The sequence below is a fragment of the Pleurodeles waltl genome, chromosome 8 (genome assembly GCF_031143425.1).
Source record: "Pleurodeles waltl isolate 20211129_DDA chromosome 8, aPleWal1.hap1.20221129, whole genome shotgun sequence".
Lineage (NCBI taxonomy): Eukaryota > Metazoa > Chordata > Amphibia > Caudata > Salamandridae > Pleurodeles > Pleurodeles waltl.
The window spans coordinates 249,415,667-249,434,143 of NC_090447.1; the positions used below are offsets into that span (position 1 = coordinate 249,415,667).

Below are 18,477 nucleotides of genomic sequence, written 5' to 3' on the forward strand. Positions count from 1 at the left end.
TGAATACTGTTAAGATGTAAAATATGTTTTCCCTAGTCACCAAGAAAGTATTCAAGTTCCCTATCCGTATTTAAACCTGCCTTCAATCGTAATATCCACATGGCCTCTTTCCTCCTTAGTATCAACTCTCTATTACCTCCTCTTGGATCAATTCCTACATGCTCAATACCAAAAAACTCAAACAATTTGTAAGGTCCTTGAACTTCACATGATATTATATGTGCTACTAAAGAATATCTACAATCCTCACGTGCAAGTGCCCTGGCATGCTCACCTATCCTAGCCCTTAGTGGACGAATTGTACTCCCCACATAGTACCGGTTACATTTACAAAGCACCATATATATCACAAACGGGGTACCACAGTTAATATGTGTTGTGATCCTAAAGGTCTTTCCCAAATTATCACTAAATTCTATCCTTTTACGGCTTGCCCATTTACATAATCCACAATGCCCACAGTTCCGAAAGCCTATTGTGTAGCTGGACAGCCAGTTCCCCTTATTGAGATCTAGGGGATAACTCGGACTTAAGATGCCTCTCAAGCTTTTACCTCTACGAAATGTAATTTCCAGTTTAGCACCGACAATACCTTTTAAGGATTCGTCCTGCAACAGAATATGCCAATGTCTAAATACAAGCTTATGTAATGTTTCTGAATTCTGAGTGTAGTCTGTTATTAATCTAACTTTTCCTTGCTCTATTTGGTTGTCATGTACCCTAGGCTTCAATGTATATTCCCTTTGGATTTTTTTAACTCTGTTTTGATTTACTAATAAGCTGCTTGTGGTATCCCCTTTGTTCAAAGCGCTTGCACATATCTTCAATGCATGTCTCAAACTCTTCGTCCTTACTACAATTGCGCCTAGCTCTGACCATTTCACCACATGGTATCGCAGAAATCTGATGGTAAGGGTGGGCACTTGCTGCATGTAAGATATAATTAAAGGCAGTGGACTTCCTATACAATCTGCTTTGAATACTATTGTGTTCAATATATAGTTGTACATCCAAAAATTCAATGCTAGTATTGCTGTGCTGGTAAGTAAATTGAACATTCATATCATTTGCATTAAGGTATTTGCAAAATTCTGTAAGTTGTTCCACACCTCCTGTCCAAATCATAAGACAATCGTCGATATAACGACCCCAGTACAATATGTCCAAGAGCCACTTGGCGGCCTCTGGGCCCCAGACCCACCTCTCCTCAAACCAACCCATAAATAGGTTCGCGTAAGAGGGGGAGAATCTCGAGCCCATTGCCACACCTTGTTTCTGTCTGTACCAGTCTCTCTTGAACAGAAAAAAGTTGTTATTCAAAACTAACTCTATCATATCTAGTATCATTCTTGTGTGTTGCCACAACGTGATCGATTTTCTATTAAGAAATGCCTCAACGGCCTTCAAACCTAAATCATGTTTTATACACGTGTATAAAGAAACCACATCTAAGGTGACAAGGGTCATGTTAGTATCCCATTCAAAATCACTTAGAATACTCAGGATGTGTGTAGTATTTTTAATGAATGATGGTAAATTATTGACCATGGGTTGGAGGAAAACATCTACAAATTCAGATATTTTTTCTGTAGGTCCTGAGATCCCCGAAATAATAGGTCTTCCTGGGGGGAATGGTAATGCTTTATGTATTTTCGGTAAAGTGTAAATACATGGATATCTGGGCCGGGCATTCAACAAATATTGGTATTCATCTTTATCCAGTAATTTCGATTCGTACCAACCCTTCAATTCTGCTGTATACAGTTGATCAATCTCGGAATTGGGTTATATGTAAGTTTCTCATAACATTTATCCTGTAATTGAGAAGCAATTTCCGTCTCATAGTCATTTAAATTCATTATCACTACATTGCCCCCTTTATCCGCTGGTCTGATGGTAATTTCTTTATTCTGCTGTAAATCCTTCAGGGCCATTTTTTCACCATGACTCAGGTTCGAACCTGAGAAATGTGGCTTAGCTTTATCCAAATCTCTACACACTAAATCAAAGAACATGTCTAACTTATTATTACCAATAAGCTTAGGAACCCATTTGGACTTACTTTTGAGACCACTACTTATACTGATATTATGTGTGATGTCAAGATCATTTACCACCTGAGAGAAAATAATTGGAAATTCCTCATGTTCAGAGATAGACAGTAATGTTGCTGTGTCTTGAATATCTTTAATTGAAAATTTATTTAAATCTAAACTCTGAATTACATTGTCTTGATTCTGTATATCAGATTGATAAAGCAAGAAATGTTTCTTCAGTTTAAGTTTGCGAACAAATTTAAATAAATCTATTTTCAACTTATTTACATCTCCTCGATCTGTGGGGCAAAAATTAAGGCCCTTTTCCAACACTGTCCTCATCAGATGTGAGAGTCAAGCTGGCTAGGTTAACAACATTTATAGAGTCAGTTGTGCTTTGGTTTATACCCTCTTGTCCCAGGATCTTGTTTTCATGCCTGTTTTTTCCCTTATGTTTCCCCCCTCGTCTACCCCTTCTGGTCTTCCTAAATATTGTTTCTTCATGTGCAGATCGCGATTGCTTTGCTTTATTCTCAGAAGTTCTTGTAAAAAAACCACCACTACCAGGCTGTTTACTTTGTGGTACACTTCCCCCACCACCTTCAATGTCGCTGTCACTGGAAATCTGAGCACTAATGGATGTGGAACCTGAGTTAATAGAAGACTGTGATACTTGCCTAGTGAGATTCGATTGTACCAAATGATCATATTTTCGAGCAAAAGTAAATACTCTTCCTGATTCGTAATCCCTTTCATCCCTTCTTAATTTTCTTGCCTTTCGCTGAGTAATTTCTTGTTGAAATGAGGAGAGAATCTCCTCTAGGATATATATATATATGCTGCTTTGTAAATGTAACCGGTACTATGTGGGGAGTACAATTCGTCCACTAAGGGCTAGGATAGGTGAGCATGCCAGGGCACTTGCACGTGAGGATTGTAGATATCCTTTAGTAGCACATATAATATCATGTGAAGTTCAAGGACCTTACAAATCGTTTGAGTTTTTTGGTATTGAGTATGTAGGAATTGATCCTAGAGGAGGTAATAGAGAGTTGATACTAAGGAGGAAAGAGGCCATGTGGATATTACGATTGAAGGCAGTTGAGACAGGTTTAAATACGGATAGGGAACTTGAATACTTTCTTGGTGACTAGGGAAAACATATTTGACATCTTAACAGTATTAAGCAGTGGTAACTTATCTCAATATTGTCAATATGATGTTTGACTAAATTTTGTCATTAATGTAAGTTCATATAAATTTTGTAAACTGACATCATTTGGGTATATTGAGATTCTGGTCTAATGTGAAATGTAATTCACTTTAACTAATGTATCTACTGGTCAATGATAGCACGTACTGGCGATGAAATTAGATTTTCTGTGAAAGTAGTGTACATTCAATTTTGTGATCCATGCTTTGTATTTGGTAGGATTATTAACGAAATGATGCAATGTAACAACCTCTGTAACCAATTACATTATGAAGTTTAGATATATAATCTCTGGGGATATATTATTCAAATATTACTAATATATTGACTGTACTTTCCTTATATATTACTGATTTTCTTTAAAACTATTTACTAATCTTCACTGTAGATGGTTTGTTGTTTTACACTCATTGCTAATAACACATAAAATTCTAATTTCGGTGGGTATTTGAATTTTATTTACGACATCTCATTTTAATATGAGCACTCCTATTAGGGTATGTATTACAATGCTCTCTCCAGGACTTTATTTAATAGTTTACTATTGGAGATAGAATCATTTGAAGATAGTCGGTATATAAGGTAGTTCCTCTCTTTTTTTCGACCATTGTTATAGGTCTTTGGGAGACTCCCTCCAAGATGGCCGCCAGTATTGTAGTCCTTTCTTTATGGTTACTTTTTACATTTCTGTCTGGAAGATGCGATTCACTCTAAAGATGGCCACCATAACTCTTGGTCCTTCTTTTATTTTTATTTCATCTGTAGCGCGAGATTTCGTCTGTGGTCTCATATAAGGGACCCAGACATGAACACTCAAGTTTTCATACTTGATCGATACACACGCGTACTCGCGCTTCACGTTTTGACTCATTGGAAGGTGGATTGAAATAACTGATATCAGGTAAGCTACATGCTTTAGGTATAAGTTTATTCAAGATTTCAGGATAGGACATAGTAGTAATGCTTTTTTTAAAAGGGACTTAGGAGAGAGATAGGATTACGATATACTTATATTCTTGGCCTACTTTATTTATATTGGAGGAATTTATTTAATAGGGCATGTTAATTTTGATAAGAACTCTGATTAGAGAAAGATGGTATTTTAGAGTTCACTATGGTTCTGATTTGTTTCTTGATATTGGTTTGGTTGGACATGTTTGATAGTTATATTTATTTTTTTACATAGCAGATAAGTTGCTTAACGGAATTATTCTGGGATTCGCTTGTAAGGAATACTTATGATATAGGACGCATCTACATATATGTTTAGGTAAGAGTATGGCTCATTTGCACGGGTTTTTAGTAGCAAGGGACATCACTAGGGTACGGGGTCAGCTCATATTCAGTAAATAAGAGCGATTTAAGTAAGTTTCGTTTTTTTGATACTTATTCACTAATTGTTATATCCTAACACCATGTTCACCTTTCACTCAAGAATGGGTGACATAGTATCTAACAATAATATATGATGTTTGATACCTAAGGGTACAATACTCTTACATTTGGGAATTAAGGTGCACTGAGAACTAACATATGTCTGCATCCCACCTTTGTGTTCACATTTCATTCCACAACTTTTCCACTCATTTTTATATTCCTTTCATATATTTACTTCACCCCTTTTTTACATTTTCTCATATATTTTTTCATGTCCATACACTGGTGAAGGTCTCTCCCTTTTAATTAGGAAATATGGATACACGTATAATAATAGGTACTTATATAATTTACAGCCCTGATGAAGTCATTGGGAAACTCCCGGACGAAACACGTGTTGGGTATCAATTTGGATGCGGCTGCTAAAATTTAAATAATAAACTATATCATCCTTTGAAGAATATGATTGAACCTTGATTTGAGAAAATCTGGACTGGCTATCAATTTGGATGCGGCTGCTAAAGTTTAAATAATAAACTATATCATCTTTTGAAGAATATGATTGAACTTTGATTAGAGAAATCTGGACTTGGACTTTGGATCATAGTAAACTTGGAACAACAGATCAATTAATTCTACTATTTGGATTTGGACAGTGATACTGTAATTTGGGATTATGTTGGAAATAATCCTATTAATTTTCAGAAATATATGATAAAACATTGCCTATGTATACTGACTCATGAGTACTATTATTTTTCATGTTAATATGAGTGCCTCTTGTATTTTATGTCTGGGGTCATAGTGGCTCCAGAAACAGATGAAGATCATGCCTACAGAACAGATTTCCCACTCTGTCCTTCTGGATCTCCACTGGTGTGAACCCCTCCAATCTTTTGATGGGTCTTTCAGTCCTGTACAGGCTAAGCCTACGATGGTCCGTTACCTCTTTGCTGGGCTTGGGTGTTCTGGGTGATTTGATGGCTGGGAAAGAGGGTTCGGGTGGGGGGCTTTGGTCATGCTCTGAGTTGGACCTTCGCATAAATGTACTCGAGCTGCAGATGGTCCATCTTGCAGTGAAAACATTTCCTCTCTCTCGGGGAGCAACATTTAAATTACATTTTACAACTCCACTGCTGTTCATTACATCCCTGGACCGGGTGGTATGGAGGTAATGGATGCTGTTTCGAATGGTGTTTCAAAAGTAGAAGTGGGTGCAGCAACTGGAATTCTTTATGGTATTGATTGCTCCAGTAGGCTTCCTTGGTGTGAAGGCAGATGTTCTTAGTTGTGTTACACTGGAGGACTTATTTTGTGCCATACACTTCTCTTTGAATTGTTTATTAGGGGATACCTTCAGGTTTGCTGGTCTCCAAAGCTGTTGTACATATTTCAGCTAATCCAGCTTCTGTTAAAAGTAGTGTGGGAGCATTCAGCACAGTTGATTCTGATTACACCAGAATGGGTATGATGGATCTGATAGGCCGTTGGAACTCAGCACTAGGTTGTCTTTGCCTCTCCCAGGCAAATCGGACCTTCTCTTGCAACAGGATGATCTGATCTTCCACCACAATCCCCATACAATGTGTCTGGACATTTTGAGATTTAGCACTACCAGTTAGGCATGACAAAATGACCTACCTATGATCTGGGGTTGTAGATGTCATTTTGGCAGCAAAGAATCCCACTAGCAAATCCATCTAAGCAGGTCACTGGACTGAGTTTGAATGGTGCAGTTTGGAAGATATCAACCTCTTCAAATCTCTACTTTCCAGTGTCTTGCGATTTGCACTGGACCTTAAGCAGCAGGGTTCAGATCTATCTGGTGGCCCTGTCTGACTCATGTGTATGCCTGACCAACCTTCTCTGTTTGAATTGCCATTAGGTGTGTGTTCTGTAAAACGTTTGCTTTACTTGTTTAGTCCCACTTGATTTATTGTTGCTTAGTGGGATTTGAATCTCGTTTTGAGTTTGTGATGGCTTCCACATTTGAGTCTATGCACAGTTCCACGGTTCAGCTTCTTATCCTGCAGACAATTTTGTTGATTGCAATAGCTATGATGCATACAGTCTTACAATCTCAGGCTCTATCAGTGTGTCCGCCTTTCACAGTTTTCTATCAAGATAAACTGGTTCTTTTCACTTGCTCATTCTTCTTATCCTAGGCTTTTTTAGGTCGAGCGTAGGCAGCCCACATGTGCTGTCTGCAAGACATGCTGTATTCAGTTAATGGGCTTTAACCACGCCCACTATTGCCATTTGTTCTTTGTTGTGCTTGTCTTAAATACTTCCTTTTTATTGGTGCTTTTTTCCAAATGTCTCACCTTTGTGTGCTTAGTTCCCTCCCTGGCAATTTCACTAAGAGAACATTTTTGTTGGCAATTAAACTGCGTTCACTCTTCCTCTTGTTACAGCATGTGATGGCCCCTCCTCCCGTCTGGGCATTGCAACCTTAACATTTAGGAAGGGTCACGTTGGTTTCCGTGACTGAACTGTCAGCTCGATGCTTAACTTCTCACGTTTTAGTTCAGACCGAGTTTGTTTATTTTTGTTAAGTGTATTTTTTTATATTTATTATTATTAAAAAGCTGGGTGTTACTGTCCAGAGCTATTTTCTTGAAGCAAAAGCGAGTCTCTACTCGCATCCAGCTCAAACAGGAGTTGCCGCCCTCGTAGTCACACGTTAGCCTAGTGCCGTACGCAGTCTGCCGAAATGGCGACTGAAGCTGCACCAAAGCAAGCACAGCTGCCTGCTCCTCCTCCAGAACCAAAAAAGCCCATGAGTTAAGAACGTCTCAATTTCATGACAAGAATACAGAAGTTGTCCCACATGTAGCACGTTTTTACGATTAAGTCAGAGGAAGCAACACACGCATAGACAACAAAATTGAGTAGGATCTGAAGAAAATAGTGGACTACTTTTGGATTATACTGGTCTCGTGTACATTATCTGTGAGGGATAAACATTTGAATTTTAAACTTTTATATTGTCACTTAAAAAGGTTGTTTCATTAAGCTACTTTTTGACACAGTTTACAGCATTTTAACCGAGCGATCGACAAGTGAGGCAGTGTTTACCATACCCTTAGCTCGTTCCTCACAACCACTATAGGTGGGCGAGTCCGCAAACAAACTGGGAGAGCCGAGCAACAGATCTGGCTCGGATTTTAGAGTCATAAAGTCTTTTCAAAATTAAAAAAAATTACTGCATTTCTTTAACATATGGAAGCTTTGCCATAAACCGGGCACATTATAGCACTGTAGTGAAAAGTCCTTGCTAAATTATATTTTTGTTCAACTGGTATTCTGAGGTCAAATAATAGAAAGTGCTTTCAAATGCAAAAATGAAGAAAAAAAGTGTTTTTTGGTGAAATAAAATATTTGCCTAAGATCAGCCAATTTGCGCGTGGATGAGGTTTTCTTTTTCGCTTTGTTTTACCTTAGTGATTTTATTTTTTAAATGTAGCACGAACTGAACCTGAAGGCTGAGTGCTTTTAATAAGCACCACTTACATTACATAAGGTCACCTGCCTTGTTTATAGGTCTGGAGAGAATAAATTATTTGTCCAGAATCACCGGATGTTGAGCCAAAGCCGAGACTCGAACCGGGTTCTCCAGTTGGAGCTTTGACAGAAACACCACATCCTGGGTAGAGGGAGGCAGATAAAGGATTAAGGTGCTGCATAACTAAATACTTATGAGGTCCCAAAGGCGAGACCTATTTGCTATGCCAGTTCTTATTGCACAGTCTAGTACCCTTTTTTCCTCCCTCTTCTCCATCCATCAAAGGCAAATTTAAAACATTATAATGCTGCATCTTAGTCATGCAGTGTCTTATTACATCAACTGCACTTGTCAGGATACAAGATGATCAGTTATTTGCAAGCAGTACTAGAGCCAAAAAGGGCAAGATGACGACAAATTTACCATTTCAGACTGGTCTTCCATATCAAGAACTGTTATGCCATAGTTCGCTCCGTAGTTGTCCCAGATGTCAAAAGCTGCCAGGTGGCTACAAGGTCATCTTTACACAATTTTACCTGCACTACTTCCTGATGTAGGAGGCATGCAGTGACAGGTACGTTGCACAACCTGTGTTGCATGATTTTCTTGGTTATCCAGCACTCCATCCCACCTCCGAGGGAGCTATTGTTTTGAGACTCATTTATATGGTGTGTAATCTGCATCCCTTAGAAGAACGTTACTTACCATCAGAAACAGACTTTCTGATGGATACTAATCTTCCTGCGGATCCCTTACACTGTCCATCTTCCTCTGTCAGTTAGTACTTTTTTAAGATCCTAAGATATACACACTTGTTTTGTGGTGTGTTTTCTACTGTTGTATCTCAAATTGTTCCTGTTCGCACAGCTCAGGAACTGACCCCAGTGCACTATTTGGCATCTTATGTACTCCAGTGCTGTTATGTCTGGACATAGTCTCTGCTGGAGAGCATGGCGTCACCTGGTAATTCTGGATTGCTTTTGCTACAGCAAAGCTTTTTCAGGCCAGGCAGTAACCAGGAAGGACAAATCACTAGATGAGTCATCTGCATGAAGATTGAAAGATAATTTACAAGGTAAGGATTCTACAGAAAGATACATAACTTGAGGAATTTGCAGGAAAGTTATCCACCAGAATTATTGTTTACAAAGCTAAGTAACTTTATCTTTTTTCCTATTCAGAATGTTTAATGAGTAACAAAGAACTGGGACATTGGGGATTTGAAAATTGATAGGCGGATAGGTATCTTGAATAAAAATGTTCTGGAAAATGTGTAAGAGAAATTCTAAAATAGTAATGTAATTTCATTTAAACATTTTAGATGTATTTGATGATCTGACGCGTGAAGTACAAGAGAAAGATTCCTTGTCCTCGGAGCTCCATGTTCGCCACATTGCAATTGAGCAGCTGCTGAAAAACAGTTCTAAGCTTCCATGTCTTCAGATGGGACGAGCTGGAATGAAGACAAACTCCCCAATCAATAACTGAACATAGATTTGCTTTAGTGTGCTGTTTGTGTCACACAGCTCTACTCACAAACATTTTTAGAACCTGTTTTGCTATTTTTAAACGTTTACACATTTATATTGTAAAACTAGAATTGCAACTAGTGTTTTTCGCCAGGAGATTTTGTTTACTGCAACAAACGCTGTCCTTTTTAGCAAATTATTTTGAATCTGGACGTTTTCAGCTTTAGTACCACGCAAAAAAACAAATACAATACAGTACAAAACTTGTGTCTGGATGCACCATTTACAAAATATGCTTAAAACAGTTGCCATTATTTATTTTTCAACCTTTTCCTCCTGGTAAAATGTCCTTGCCAAAACTGCTATGGCTGTTACAACAGGTCTCCTTTTAGAGATGCCCAGAGATTGAAGGTTAATAATTGAATATGTTTTTTTTAATTCACCAGCTTACTCAAGTGCAAAGCTGGCAGAATTTTTAAAGGGGAGGTGTAAAGTCAGTGGCACTACATACATCCCATCCGCTGTTGCTAGCAGTGAATGAAGGTACATAGCTGCCTCACTCTATTGTGTTCCCCGGCTTCCACTCAAAGATACGGCAAACCTGAATGACGGGAGGTAAAGAGAGTTGCCTGTGGTTTCAAGTGTGTCTGTTTGGGTGGGGCAACCTACTACATGGAATTGGAGTGGTAAAGCGAATCTTCACCTTTGGCAAAAACAGAAAATGTCTTTCTTCTTAAGGGCAAATTTCCGGTCTTTGCCGGCGAATGGATTTACTCCATAAGTCCCTAGCCTGCACTTGTGAGGATTCAAATTCCCAAAGGTAGCAAGAACGTCACCTGGGATAACCAGGGCTGAGTCAGTTTAACGATTTGCTTTTCTCTGTGAATATTGGTGAGTGTTCAGTTATAATCATAGCACTGGCCACTGGACAAAGGCACTATCTGAAAATTAATTTTAAAGGAATAGCATTCTGTCATTGGTTAAAAAAAAAAAAAAATGTGGATCTTATAGACACTGTTACTGCTTTAACAAATGAAGCACATGTCTCGGATTTTACAATTAGTTTTGAGGAACCGTCATACGGAGAAAACAGTATTCAAAATACATACACATTTTCGTATTTATTATGAGCAATATTTTACTATTGATCTTTTTTTATACTTGTAAAAAAATATTTTTCTAGGTTCTCGTGAAAATAATGTCCTTGAATGACTGTTGTATCAGTTTAAAGTCTTGTGTATTGTAAACATTTTGTTTCCCCCCTGAGGTTAAAGCATATTTTTGCCTTGAAACTGCTTATTAAATTATATTTGTTTTGAGAGACTTTTGGAAAGCATAAATGGATGTGTGTTTGTATTGGCAGTAAAACATACAAGCCATTTTTGTTTTGCATAACCATGCACAGACGTTTTCAGATGTAAACATTAACCAATTAAGTATTAAATTGTGGACTAGGTGTATTTAGGGGCCGTCATCGATGTCCCAAACAAATGTTGACTAAAAGTCATTGCTTATATTTGTGACCTTGCTTAGACCATATTGGGCCTTATCTCAGGTGAGAGACATCATTGGGTAAATGAACACTCTACCAGGCAATTATCCTAGTAATATTCCAATTCCTTATTACTGCATGCAGTAAAAAAATAGGCCAATGGTAGGACGTCAACATTATTGTAGGCCTCGCTTATAAAGTTTTCTTTGTGACACTAGTGGAGTTTGCATTCCCAAAAACAGTAACCAGCTGGTGGGAATTCCCTGAATTGGACTCAGTAAAGTATTAGACCCACACATCAGTTTTGCTACTGCAAGCATTCTGTATGTTTTACTGATTATCTGTTGGACTTTGATCATGGACAGGACAAGGAATCATTCGTCCAGCAAAATTTAGATAAGCACCCACAAAACGTGGTGATTTGTGGGAGTTCACAAACTTTTTTTTTTTTAGTCACTGTGGAAACAGTAAAACTACTCCTGCAAAATTTCTTCCCAAAGGAAGGGGAACAACCCCCAAGTTCCATTGTTCTATGGCAGAGTTAATGGGAGGTCTCTCCAATAAGTATTTTTCCTGTGGGGAAAGACAAATTCATAGTAAACATGTTTTTGTACAGTTCTGCCATGCATACTAGCCCTTTGGATACATTCTTAATCTGAAATAAGTGTTGATCATTGAGACAGAGATTGTGGCAAAATGTGCTCCTGTGTCATATTAGCAGCTGGTGGTGATCCCTTTTAAGACCAGTAAAGACCTGACCTTAGTATTGATGGTAAGCACTACCATTTCAGATCTACCTTATTTTTTGTACTGGGGAAAGCCAGTGGTAGTGCAGTTACAGCTGGAGCAAATTTTACCAGTGTCCTATTTTCTGCTTATTAGACTTTACAAAGTGTAATCTCTGCACTTACAGTATTTCGTGGTTTGATTATTACTCGAAGATATAAGGCGGCTTGTTAGGATGGAGCAGTTACTGATAAGTCAGCCTGTTTAGAGATATTTACAATGTATATGTCCAGTATGGCAGCTATTATTATTAAGTGATAAAAGGAATGGTGTTTATAGAATAATTATTATGAACAAGGTACGGGCTATATTTAAAAAAAATGGTGCTTAAAGAGTAAACATTATGGTAATGTTGAGAGGTCCATAATGTTAAAACCAAGTATTGTACTTTAGAGTTTGTAGCATGTGGCCCTCAGGGATGATTCATAGTTAGGACTACATACTAGCAGTTTACAACAATCAGCCTTTTTTATGCTTCAGATATTAAGACAGTGTTAAAAAGTGGAGAAAAAACAGTCATTAGTATCTGACCAATTTCCACATATTGACCGGGCTTTAGTTTTCAAGTGCAATAAAATGTATAAGAGCCCAGTCTTTTAGGTATGTTTATGATTTGCTCATGGTAGAAGAATACTTGTTCGAAATAACAAAAGACTTTGCATCACATCCTCCAGTTTAACTTTAAAGGACCATTAAGATTTGGTTATGTGAAATAGCCATGCATATGATTGAAAGTGGATGCCTTGCTCTTAGAACTATTTCCTTTTATATGTGATTTAATTTAACTCATGAACAGTATCATTTATTGAACAGCCTTTTTTTTCTTCAAATCAAGTGATTGAACTACCAACACACTATTACTTATTTGAGATGTTAGATCTTTCGTAATCTGTTGTTCTTCCTTCAGAGCCATCCTGTCTCTAAGCAGTGGGCTGCTTTTTTTTAAATCTCTTAACCTTCTACAGTTCTTAGTCTGGTCATGGATGTTCTTGGCAAGGCAAGCCTTAGTTCACAAAGCTGCTTTTCTGCATAGCAGCTATTCCCTCCCATAATACCCATTTTCCCCAACTTTCTCCATTTTCTGCTTTACTCTCCTGTTGGCCCACTGGTGTTTGGTTTATTTTCAATTTTCATTTTACCCCATTTACTTAATTCTTCCATTGCTATCCGCCTTCTGACTCTTATTGTCACATTTGTTTCCCTGCTAATTCAGATACACTGATTTGAGCTCATTATCCTATAGTTATTTAGGTGATTAGTAGTCCAGTTAAGTCTTTAATAAATGGAGTTTGTGTTCTTGAACGGGGAAAGAGAGAAATATGCCAAAGTCCAATTTTCTTTTAGTTGTATTGCAACTATGGTGTTGAAGTTTTCATCGGTGAATAAATAGATACGATAAACTCTTAAAATAGTCCTGAAGGATTTTGGTTGCACATGCTCATCCCTATCCTTATTATGTGGTAACAGCACTCCAACATTAATGGTATGCAATGCTTTGACATTCAGACTCAACTAGTTTTGAATTTGAAATAAAGCAGGGCCTGCTGGCTGAAGACTTATAGTGAGTGCAGTCCGGGTCCAGGCGTAAACCAAATGTGTGTGTGTTTTTTTTTTTTTTCTTCTTTTTTTCCTTTGGTTTCTTTTTTCAGGTTTTAATATAATTGCTTTAAGCTCATAGTCGTTTTTAATTTTGTGGTTCATTTGGCTATTAGATAGTTTTGTTTTATCATGGTCATGTAAAGATTATAATTTTGAGGTTTTTTTTGTTTTGTTTTTTAAAGTTGTGAATACAAATTTGTTGTTTTTTGTAAATAGTTTGAACTGAGGACTCTACAGGACACCCTAGAAATTATGAATATCTGTAATACATGGAAAAATGATATTGGTAATGAAATGTGGTGAAAGAAGTCTGAGTAAATAACTACTGCTGTGGATGTTGACTGAATCTCTGATCGTTAAGACAAACACAATAATGATAAATTGTAATTGCTATTGTATAGTTACTTAGGATTGCACATATTGAAAATTTCAGTTCAATATAGGCAATGATGCCTTCTTCTCATATGCACTGTACTGAGATGCGGGGAAGGGCGTTTATTCTATATGACTTTACAAACTGAAAAACACTTCCTAATTGAAACCTCAAACTGAAGCCGTGCAATAGTTGTGCCTAATATACGTCCCTTTTGTAAAGCAACTAGAATACACCTTCCCCTCCCTAGGCTTTTTTTAATGCATGCTAATGCAATATGCTGCTGCTGAGGCCAACAAAAGTTACTTAATTTGCAAAGGTAGATATATATTGTACCAATGACCTCTGAAAAGGATCACAAAGTCGTTGCAGTAAAACCAGGCTGAGTTCAACAGGCCCAGACTTATCCTCACAAAAGTTAAATGGCAAAACACAACCAAAGGAAACAGATGTCTTTTGAACACTGCATTTTGTAGCTACTCACTTTCTTGTTTGCTGTTAAACTTGTGACTGCCCCTTCACATAAATGTTTTCTTCTGATTTCCATCCACCATGTTTGCATGTATAATGCTTTTAGGCATAAATCTAGATATACGTTTCTGCAATAGAACTCTCCATATTTCTATGCACTGGCCATATGATGGCATGTGGCGAGTGTAAAGCCATTAAATTGTATTTTTGCCCACATATGAGCAATCTGAATGACTATTGTGTATCTTTCATTTCAGAAATGAACTGACAAAGTAGTTCTAACTCGAAAACAGGAAGTAAAACATTGAAACAGCCTATTTCTTGGGTTGTTTTTTTAGAAATAGATTTTGTAAAACTTAAGTACACATAACCTCTATTCCCCCATGGATGAGATTCTGCAAGGTTTATACAAAAAATGTATGCATATGATTAATATTTATGAATTTTAAAGATTCAATTTCAGTATGGTATCAATCTCTGAACACAAAGATGCCATTGGTTGCCATATACCTATCTGGATCATCTTACAAGGGGTTTGTTTACAATTTGTGACACAACACAATGTTCTAATATTTAAGCTCATTCACATTTAATAAAAGGTTAACCACAGCTTACATAGCCCTAGAAAATTGGGGTAAGATGAAAGTAAGGACTAAGGAAAGGTATATTTATGTTTGAGGGCCTTAGTACAGTACTGTGCGAATAAAAGTCAGAGCAACAGTAATAATAATAATAAGTGGATATTTTGGTTAATATTTAGCTCTCCCAGCCTTTAAACAATTTGGTGCTCAGTTGTCTGGTTTGTAACTTAAATCATTTGGGTCCATGATCTTTCAAAATTTGAATGGCCTTTGATGTATACCAGTAACTGGGCAAAATAGCCGCTTAAGAGGTTTCAAGGGGTTCCCATTGATATCTACATCCTTCTAATGTATCCAAGTGCAAATATTTTTTCAGCATAATGTGCAAAGACTACTTCCCATTATTTGGCTTCAAACTGAATTTTCTGTGTTTTTGTACGTTTACAATTCTGTTGTGTAACTTGAATTGGTGATTGGGAATTGTTGAACAAATATATATATTCATTTGTAAGATATTTAACTGTATAGAAAATGTGCTTTTAATGATCGTTTTATACAAATACAGTGTTCCATTTTAATCCATGACAAAGAAACTAAAGTATATTCTTGAAAGTTAGAGAAACATGATCATGGTCTACATATGTCGCAATAATTTGATTGCCCTGGTATGCTTTTGGGCTGTGTGACATTGTATGCTTTTTTTTTTTTTTACATTTTTTACATTTTGCAATAAAGCACATATTTTATTAAGTCTTCTTTTTTCATTTATTATTACTTGCTTATATATACAAGTTATACATGCTAATACTGCATCCTATTTTAATGTTATGCAGTGCTTGAAAAGTAATCTTCATATCTCCCTGAGGCATACTTTATTTCGGTTTTAAGGACTTAGTGGAAACTTGATTCATTATTTTCAAATTTAAAATGGTGGTTTGGTATAGGTAGCCTTTCTTAAGTGTTTAAATAATAAATACTAATAAATAAGAACTTTTCTTCATATTTTGAGCCGTAACAACCCAAAATAATTAGATTCCCCACTTGCTTCACCGCTGTTCACTCACAAGAGTTTGGCTAAGCACCCTTTTCTTTTGGGGCATATATATATATTTTTTTAAGCTCTATATAACCTACATAGGCCTAATCCTGTGCTATATAAGACCCCATTACCTCGGATTAATACTCTCTAACTTGAGAAGTCATAAATACTTCTAATTTTGAGTATCTACCAACAGAACTATCCTTTAAACCTGCCATATGAGAGCATCTGAATAACTAGCATTATTTGTTTTAACTTTCTCTATTAAACACGTTTCATAAACGAAAGGTAGGGGTTCCCAGCATTTGAGATGTGGTGTTTTCACAAATTGTAGACCTTTTGCTGCAACAATTTTGAGGTTGCTTCAGTTTGTTCATTTTTCTATAGTGCTACATGCCTCAGATGCTGTTTCTTTGGAGGTTGGCAGTGAGCTGCGGAGAAAGCCAGGTATCCAGGAACTGAATAATAAATTCTGATAGTCATACTATGCATTGCAGAGGATGCCCCAAATATTGTAACATGCTTTTCATGTTCTAATCCTAGATGATATTTGTTATTCTCTAAGCTGCCAGGCCTTCCAAGAGAGTAGTTTACATGTGTTGTATGTAAAGGCATATTGTAATGATAGCATGTAAACTCCTTTTATTTTATAAGTAGGATTTCCAGAAATCGGTTTAAGCAGACAATCGCCTAAAAAAAAAAAAACACCAATGATAAAATCAACTGACCCGGTTTAAAGAGTGATTGATATTTTTTTTTCTTTAACAAGTTGTATCACTTGAGGGAGCCAATGCTATGCACAAGTACAGACAAAGGGGTGGGAGTTGTAAATTAATACATCAACATCCCCATTCAGTCAGGTACCACCACCAATACCAGCACCTGTTGAGTTTGGAAACATACAGCGCCATTCAGTATTAATATACTGGGTATTCCAACTCCACCGGCATTAAGCTGTGCCAGAGTATGATATTTTGAAATCACAATGGGCAATAATCCCTCCCAGGCACAGCTCCTTCTGTGCATTTCCTGTCAATCTCAGAATGAATATGGCATGCCTTAGTTACTAACAAAGATATCTCTTGTGCTCACTGAAGAAAAACTGTTTCTGGTGCATCATTCATTAGATGGCATATAAAGCTTAGTAGTATAGGAAAAAAAACGATATATTTTTCTTATTCTTCAAGTAAGTCCATTTGATTTTTCTTATTCTTCAAGTAAGTCCGCTTGAGGCTATCCTCAAAAGAGCTAGGATACCCTCACAGGTAACAGGGCACTATAAAAGTACCCATAACAGATTCTGTGCAACCTAAGGATCTAATGATGCAAATCAGACTTTTCTTGACTGTACAATGTGCTGACCATGGTGCCAGATTTTCAGCAATTTCCTTTTCAAACCATTGTAATTTTCTCCAGCCTTCCTTGACTTGCCAAGGTTTTACTCACATCTGTGCTTTTCTGGGTCTCGTGAATATTGAGTATCTGGCATGTGGGTTTTATGGGTTCAGGATGCCTGTGGTTGATAAACCATGTGTAGTGCCTTTGGAAAACTGGAAAAGCAAATAAGTATGTGTGTAGTACCGGTCTTTGATCGCAGGTATTACCCTTGGCTGGATAGAAGCCTACCACAACTATGTAATGTCAGCATCTACACATCGTGAGGTTTATATCACTGGGTGCCAAACCTTGTCCGCCCTGATTAGCTGACTAAAGCTGAACATGACGATTGACAGATCTGTAACTATTGTTTCCAAAATATGATGATTCCCTCCGTCTCCCTTGTGCAATAACATCTTTGCAAAAGTATCTATTACATCTGTGTTCTCCTGGATATCCTCAGCATATAAGTACTAGACGCATATGTTTTTTGTTTACGAGTCAATAGACCCTACATGCAATAAACTGGATACAGTGCATTCCTGAAATTTAGAAAGCAACTTAAAGTGAAATGAGAGATTACTGTACTTGTTTTTTCATCACAGGTTTCACTTCAGAGCGATGTGGAAACATACCACAAATATAATTTTCAGAAGCTACACATCCCAATGTTTCTGTTGTGGAAGCTAGACTTCCTTTGAGTTGATTAGTTAGCCAAGTAAATGCTTTAGACATGAAGTTTTCATAATTTCATCATTCATCTCCTCAGCCCATAGTAGTTTGCTTCAGTCTTCCTTGCAGAGGGACACATCCCTACCAAGGCTTCACTCCCATCTAGGTCGTCCAAGTTTGAGCCTGTCAGGCTTTTTAGTAGACTATTAATGGCTTTGATCAGGAAGACACTGGTCACCTGGGAATGTTGTTGATACGGAGAGCTTCCCGGGTTGGGGGTGTGCGCCGTGTCGGCCAGCTGTCAGGGAAAACTGCTAACCCTGAAAATTTCTGAACATTAAAGACCCAGAAGAATTCACAATGATGAGGCCTGCATAAATCATATGTTTTATTAGCCAGAATCCCATCCAAAAAGCTAAATCTGATGAGTATCATATGCAGTGCTAATGGCAAGCCCTGTCTATCCCCTCTCTTTACACAGAAGTGA

General features: G+C 37.3%; 1 protein-coding gene across 1 annotated transcript in view; it reads left to right on the plus strand.

Moving 5' to 3' along the window:
* The window catches only part of C8H21orf91 (chromosome 8 C21orf91 homolog), a 107,354-nt gene extending 91,702 nt beyond the window's left edge, over nucleotides 1–15,652 (plus strand). The window contains exon 5 of the mRNA XM_069204104.1: nucleotides 9,453–15,652. Within this exon, the coding sequence (XP_069060205.1) occupies nucleotides 9,453–9,619 (167 nt within the window). The 3' untranslated portion in view covers nucleotides 9,620–15,652. The remainder of the gene's footprint in view (nucleotides 1–9,452) is intronic.
* Nucleotides 15,653–18,477: the final 2,825 nt, after the last annotated feature.